This window comes from Glycine max, chromosome 16, assembly GCF_000004515.6.
Source record: "Glycine max cultivar Williams 82 chromosome 16, Glycine_max_v4.0, whole genome shotgun sequence".
Taxonomy (NCBI): domain Eukaryota; kingdom Viridiplantae; phylum Streptophyta; class Magnoliopsida; order Fabales; family Fabaceae; genus Glycine; species Glycine max.
Window position 1 is genome coordinate 23,676,560 of NC_038252.2, and position 7,159 is coordinate 23,683,718.

General features: G+C 32.7%; 2 protein-coding genes across 2 annotated transcripts; both read right to left on the bottom strand.

Annotated features, from left to right (window-relative positions):
• Nucleotides 1-3,102: 3,102 nt before the first annotated feature.
• LOC100816367 (autophagy-related protein 18b) lies at nt 3,103-5,252 on the bottom strand. Its single transcript, XM_006599862.2, has 6 exons — nt 5,187-5,252; nt 4,941-5,050; nt 4,531-4,622; nt 4,240-4,352; nt 3,621-3,700; nt 3,103-3,220 (listed from the first exon to the last, which is right to left on the bottom strand). Exons 1-6 carry the CDS (start codon nt 5,232-5,234, stop codon nt 3,103-3,105), a joined length of 561 nt encoding a protein of 186 aa, XP_006599925.2. The 5' UTR covers nt 5,235-5,252.
• Nucleotides 5,253-5,308: 56 nt separating this feature from the next.
• LOC102666174 (cytokinin riboside 5'-monophosphate phosphoribohydrolase LOG3) lies at nt 5,309-6,646 on the bottom strand. The gene is made up of 4 exons (XM_006599863.1): nt 6,527-6,646; nt 5,848-5,945; nt 5,627-5,657; nt 5,309-5,317 (listed from the first exon to the last, which is right to left on the bottom strand). The coding sequence occupies exons 1-4, from the start codon at nt 6,644-6,646 to the stop codon at nt 5,309-5,311; spliced, it is 258 nt and encodes an 85-aa protein (XP_006599926.1).
• Between the last annotated feature and the right edge of the window lie 513 nt (nt 6,647-7,159).

Genomic DNA, 7,159 nt, shown 5'->3' on the forward strand with positions numbered 1-7,159 from the left:
ATACAGTTATATTGCATACTTAAAAGGAGAACATTGTCACTTAAAGTAATTAAACCTGTTTCGATCAATATTGTCTCAGTAAAAAATTAGCCCAAATTTATCCAATGACTATATCACTTTAATAAATAAAATAACATAATCAAATCTAAATAAAGTGTTTTGAATACTTACTATAAGTTATTTCTTATTTCTTTAATCAACTCCACGTGGCACGTACCATTTGTACTACGTACAGATCACTTCGTAATAATGTGCTAAAACCGAATATTTGTAGCAGTTTTTTAATCGAGCGATTATTACCTTTTAAAAAAGTTATAGTTATCTTTCTTTTTCACTATAACAAAGATTCGGTATATTTACTAGTTTTATTAATTATTAATTTTTATCAGATAATTTGACTGATGATTTTTTCATTCGAAAAGATTTAAATTTGAGATCCTTTAGGAAAGTGAATATATATTTTACAATTTTATGGTTGAAATTGTGCTCCGTTATAGAAAAAGTGAAAAACTGCGGACGACGTAAATCCTACAGCTGACTTGATAGTGTTCAAAACAGTGATCCATTGTACTTCACTTGCTTTTGGTTGCGTGCATAAGTATTTGGTTTGAATACAACTGCTCTGTTTAATTATAAATCCTTGGGTTATCTTGATTTACCCGCATGTCTAATTTGTCAGACTAAAGAAAATTATAAATGTTTAGATTCTTTTACAATGGGGTCACAATAATGTATTCATTACTAGCGTACTATATCATGCTAATGCTTTACAGCTCAACAATAATACAAAAAAAAAAAACTTGTGTTTGACAATGCAAACTTGCACTATAAAGTTAGTGAATAATAGTTAATTAAATTAACGGGAATTTTAGTAATTACTAGATCAAAAGAAAGATATAATAATAAAATATGAATTTCAGTGTTCCCGGGAACTTTAGTTAATTTTACAGTACAAATCATATATTGATGAAATTTGAAAAATATAAATAAATTAAGATTAATTTCTATGTTTTGTCATAGGGTAAAAAAATTACAATATAATCAAAAAGAAATTTGATAAACATGACTTTTAGAACTCATTTAATGGTCAAAATATAATAAGATAAAATAAGAATATGATAAGACGAAGATAAATTTTAGCATTAACAAATATTTGGTGTGTTGGCAAAATTGTAAGTAAATCACTAATTTTTATGAGTTTGAGTTTTGGAAGGTTCTCGTGCTATATAACTTGCACAATGGATCATTGCCTGTGCAAATCACAAGTTTTACGAGAAAATCATTGAACTGTCAATCCCTTTCTAGTTTGGCGAAGTGGACTTCTTTTTTCTGTTAATGAAAGTCCATTTTTTTTAAAAAAAAAGAGGAAACTCACATTGGGGTGAAAGAAACTAAAACAAACGCTTGTGTTTTCCTCTTTATTTTCCGCCCTCAACACTACTTTCATTGTCATTAGTCATCGTCAATGTGATCCTTAATCATCAACAATACTATTTCATTGTCAGTGCATGCATTGATGGATTCATCTTATGTTTTATAGTTCACATGAGCTTGATGTTGTTTGGCTTTTAGTGTGCATTGGGTGTTGGCTAGTGTGTGGTAGATGTTGATTGTTTTGTTTGCATAGTTTGTAGTGTGAATTGTCTGCTTGGTGTGTTACATTTGTGTTAGCTTATTGGTTGTTCTTCTATTTTTCTATTGTTTGGTGCGCGTTCTTCTATTATTCTTTGTTCTATTTTTTGTTTGGGCCTGTTGTTCAGATTGGGCAAATTTTTCCCTATTTTGTTCTTAACCCTTATGAATTATTTTATGAGTTATAATTTTTCTTATTTATGTTGTTTTTTTTAAGTATATGTATGTGTATAAATATAATTCTACGTTTTAGAGAGATATAACAATAGTGTAGATAAATCCATCAAAGCCACTACTTTCTCATAAAGAGATAAACATAAAGCTAAACTTCATTCTTCTCTCTTATGATCATGTGCTCTATTAGCAAGCATCTCCACTTGTATCCTAAAAAAACTTAAAGGAATGAGACATAATGTTCCCAAGAATGCTCTAAGGACTCTATTCTTATATTCAACTCTTCTATCAAACTAGCCATGTTTACTTATCTCTAATTGTATTATCCTTACTTGGTCTTTAACAAATCCTTCACACCTATGGTTGAATCTATGCTTTTGTTCTTATTGTTAACATTTTTCTATCATGGTCATCTCTTTAATTGACTAAACCATTATTACTTAGACTATACTTTTCCTTTATGTGGTACTTTAAGCTATCCACTATATTCAAGTGTAAGGCTACTAAAGCCTCAGGGTACTCTTAATGCATGTCACTCCACTCCTTTTCATAGGGTCAAACTCTTATATATCTTACATTAGATAGATATTTTATCTTTTTTCTTTTCTTATTTACGACTACCATTATCCAATTAGGACCATTTAACCCTATCATAAGGAACTATCACTCCCTCCCCGGCCCGTGAGGCAGTACAAGGCATTCTTAACTTCTAACAATATCATCCTTTTTGCCTAATAATTATTAAACGCACGCCTTGTTTTCTACGTAAAGCGGGAGAACATACATACATATGGTGACCAAATACTTATAATTTGGGCACATCATCAATTCAAACTTCAGGATTATCTTATTCATGCATACACTACTAGAATTAATGTTTTTTAAGTCGGTTATATTGGACATTTTATGACGGTTTTGAATCAAAACCGTTGTAAAAAGAAGTGTCATAAAATGGTAAATCACATATAACGACGGTTTTGAGACTGTCTTAATATATTGTATTTTCTAAGACGGTTATTGAAATAACCATCTTAGTAAGTCATTAGTGTAGTTGGGAATCTAAGACGATTATTGGGATAACCGTCTTAGTAAGTCCTTAGTTTAGTTGTCTTTCTACAACGGTTATGAAAATAACCGACTTAGTATGTCTAACCTTCTAAGACGATCATTCGAATTACCGTCTTAGTATGTCTAACATTCTAAGACGATCATCACGATAACCATTTTAGAATGTATTTTTTTAAAAAAACAATTGATCAACTGTTCACGAATCTAGCTACATAACATCAAAATACTTCACCTTTTGACCCCTGTAGGGACAAGATTATGTAGTACGTGATGATAAGCAAGATCCAGCATATCATACACATCATCAGGAATTATTGATCCAAGAAAACCACTTGATCTCTTGCTCCTGCTGAAGTCATCAAATATACATAAGCTGACTTCCCAAATCCATTTTAGAGGAATCAAAATAATTAAGGGAAAAAATATCAAATATTTTTTTCAAAGAGAAAAGGAAGCTTGTCCAAAATCAAAATTATATGGAAAACTAAAATCAGCTACAACAAAGGTTGCACTTGTACACATTTATCACGCAATAATTAATAGGACATCGACATCTTCCATTCAGCACTATTTGGTGACTAAGTCAAACACAATAATTAATGTTTGCTTTAAATTTAAATCAGGTTGGCTTTACCTTCAGTAATCCACAACAACCTAAATTTACATGACATATTAACTTGAGTTGAGTACAACAATAAAGTAGTCTAATAGATGGGAAAGAGGGGGGGGGGGGGGATTTTAAATACCTTGGATGTGAAGCAAATCCAAGAGTGAAAAGATGGATATGACCAGAAGAACTTGAAGCTGCAAGAATATCTGGAAGCCACTTTGATTGTCCAAATGAAAGAGAAAATATAGTAGAGAGATATGTCCCCCTTCTAAAGCTATATGACTGTGGAGAAAACATCAGTCTGGTTCTACACTTGATGCAAAATTGAACACAAAATTAAAAGATAAAAAATGGCTACAAGGTATATAATCAATCCATAAAGAGTATAACTCATGTATGAATTACTTCAAAGAATGACGATGGAAAACAAAATAAAAAAGAGCTCTATTGATTCAAAAATATTTGGTCCCATGAACAAACAAATTAGGGACTGGACTCTTAAGGTCAAAACTGAGTAAAATGCCTGTGTGTTTTGACGTGACATTAAAGGGACTTGCCAGATAATTGTATCATAATCTGATCTTTTATAACCAAAATCATTTTGTTTGCAATGAAGCAAAATATTTGTCAGTTTTCATCATCTCACTAGGCTATATGATAGAGAAGGTACACAAGCAAAAGAATTAGTGAATATTATGGTAACAAAGTCATTTATTTATTATATAATACTATTCATAAGGAAATTTATGTATAACCTCACAGTGTAAATGGCATTCCATGATATTATATAGCAATGCAGATCCTTTGGTAGTACTGGCAGGAAGAGCCAAGTAACATGCATCCAAATAAGGGAAAAAAGCACAAAGTCCTGCGGGTAATTAAAAGTTTAAAATTTTAATTAGCTAGCATAATTAAAAGTTTAATTCACCATGTTTGTCACACTCCAATTGAGAATAGAATAATAATCTAACAAGTAACAACTGCAAGTCAACAATTAATGTCTCCTTATTGAATGAAATCATATCACATATTGGTTCCAGCCTCACCTTTAATATTTGGCACTGTTTCAATAATATCCAAGATTATGAGACTATTTATTTCATATATATATGCTTTGTCTTGTAAAATGACAATGAGTCTGCATTATAAAGAAACCGAGAGATTAGAGTAATCTTAGTGATCAAAGAATTTGGCAGTGCTACACTAAGTATTAGGAAAATAGCATGATGCCCTAATTATAATATACATAAATAATCAGGGTGTCAAGTAATCAACTTCATAAAACCACCCCAACCCGAGCTTCATTTTGTTTGATGCCCACTTCATATTCAATAATAAAAACACAACATAGTTGATAGTAATGTTGTTTAACATTTTAATAAGAAAGCATTTGTAAACCTAAACCGAGACTAAACTAAAAAGAAGAAAAATGCACTAGTGAAGATGGAGGTTTGACCTTTGTCTATTCATACGAACAATAAGTATGGAAGTTAGAAAATTCAATTCTCTAAGAGTAGCTCCAGTGGTTGTATTGAATAAACAAATACGGCGAGAGGACAAAGATGGCTGCACGTGCATCATGCATCAATCAAAACAACAACACACTATCAGAGCCCGAGCCTGAGCCCAGGACCAGGCCCAAGCACACACGGTAAGGTAGATAGTAGTCATTAGCAAAGCTAGTTTGATTACAGTACAATACCTGATGACTAGCTCCAACGATAGCAAGATGGTTGGAGCTAAACAACATCTCAGCAATAACAAAAGCTTCAACCGCTACACGAAGGAAGGGGGAAAAAAATTAAGAAGAAAAAAGGTGATTAATTAATGGAACTGAATCAAAGGGGCATCAAAGCAAAAGAATTCAAAGAAAGAGTCACTTAGTAATGATGAAAGTTGCAGGAATGCGTAATCTGATACATTTAACCTATTTCTATAACATGACAAGCATTGGCCAAAAGAAAACAAAATACTATCAACAAAGCTGGAAAATAACTAAGATTTCAAAATTGACAACATGGTCATGGAAGGCATGAATAGAAAATCCTTGATGAGGTTGAGACACAAATAAAATACTAAGGTTTAAAGCTTGAAGAAAAAAAGGTTTAAGCTTTTTTTAGTGGCTGAAGCACATATACATACCTCTCGAGGCATGAGGGTCTTGGGAATAACTCTGCAAGAGACAACAAGATGACAAATATAACATCAATGGTGAAATAGACCAACAAAAGTAAGCACAATGGTTACTCATTGACTATGAGTTCCTGTTCTTGCCTTTTTCCCAACATCTTTGTGGGGAAAAAAGAGAAAAGGGGAACAAATTAAAAAAGAAACAAAAGTGAAGAGTGTTTTGTGTTACTTACCCAATGACATGGTGACCTCCATCATGAACATCTTGTGAAACTAAACCCATTAGACCAATGCTCCCCCCTCCATACACCAAATCGATGTTCCTTGAGACCTTAATTCCAATACCATTCAAAATTAAAAACTAATAATCAGCCTTGGAATAGTAACATAATAATAGTGGTGGATATGATTGTGTATGAGTAATGAATGACCCTTTACAAAACAATCTCATGAGAGTACATTATTTATTGTTTGACTGAAAGTAAAAGGGAAAATGATTCCTCAATGCTCACTTAGCAGAAGGCAATTGTAAAGTCCGTACAGTGTTTAGTTCAGAGCTATTGAACCAAAAGCTCAAGAGGTAAAAATAAAAATAAAAATGGAGACTTCAAGCTCTAAACACATGAAGAGAAAAAAAAAGTATGCAAAATTTTACAGTTTGAGAATGTTTTTGAGGTTGTTTTGCCTGTCATGAAGAGACGTCATCATTTGCATATGCAAACTATACCAAGACACAGGTTATTGTTTTGAATAAAAGTAACCTTACACAAATATTAATGAAGTTGACAATGGAAGCAAAGTATTCAAGACACCATAAGAAAAAATATTAATTTTTTTGTGATGGAGATTTTGAGGAAAACAAAAGAAAAACATAATGCGGTTAGAAAAAGAAGGCATGAATATATAGCTTACCAATTCGTTCCCAAGTTCAATGGCAGCATCTTGGTAGGTACTCTTCTTGTCGGGGCTACTCCCATAGAACCCACAAATCCTCTTGAACTTTGAATGCCTCATTTCACTTTGTGTATCCATTTTGTTAGTTATATTAACTTTCACAGTTACACACATAACATATATTTTGTAACATTTCTGAAACTGAAATTTCTCCCTCCAAATTATGTTCCTATAACTCTCCCCTATTTTTTCTTTCCACTTGTTACAAACAAGTGTGAGTTCCAACTGAAGCTCACAAAGAGCCTGAGCCATGCTCAACGTCCTCGACCACCTGGAAAAGTTTTGTTTCCACAATGTGAGCAACAGAAAAAGGGAAAACAAAGCGCCTGAGCCATGCTCAACGTCCGCCAACCCATTTTGCACTTAAAAAAGGAAAACAAAGAACAAAAACACCCCACCAAACAAAGGTCAAGAAAAAGGGTTCCCCCCTACAATGTGACATTATGACCAACACATAGTGGACAGTACTCACTGAAAATTATAGAGGAGTATGCACTTGACCATGTCCTCGAACAACGTGAGAGAGTGAAACACCCTTCTAGAGAAGCTTTTATTTGGATGATCAACCATGTGCAGGCTTCTGAATTCCCT

What these genes read in the sequence shown, in the direction of transcription:
- LOC100816367 (XM_006599862.2), bottom strand. Translation starts at nt 5,234, where the DNA reads ATGTTGTTTAGCTCCAACCATCTTGCTATCGTTGGAGCTAGTCATCAG. An exon ending in TCGTTGGAGCTAGTCATCAG is followed by an intron (nt 5,051 to 5,186) that starts GTATTGTACTGT and finishes ATGCACGTGCAG; the next exon opens with CCATCTTTGTCCTCTCGCCG. An exon ending in GTTCGTATGAATAGACAAAG is followed by an intron (nt 4,623 to 4,940) that starts GTCAAACCTCCA and finishes TTTATAATGCAG; the next exon opens with ACTCATTGTCATTTTACAAG.
- LOC102666174 (XM_006599863.1), bottom strand. Translation starts at nt 6,646, where the DNA reads ATGGATACACAAAGTGAAATGAGGCATTCAAAGTTCAAGAGGATTTGT. An exon ending in TTGAACTTGGGAACGAATTG is followed by an intron (nt 5,946 to 6,526) that starts GTAAGCTATATA and finishes ATTGGAATTAAG; the next exon opens with GTCTCAAGGAACATCGATTT. An exon ending in GGAGGTCACCATGTCATTGG is followed by an intron (nt 5,658 to 5,847) that starts GTAAGTAACACA and finishes TGTCTCTTGCAG; the next exon opens with AGTTATTCCCAAGACCCTCA.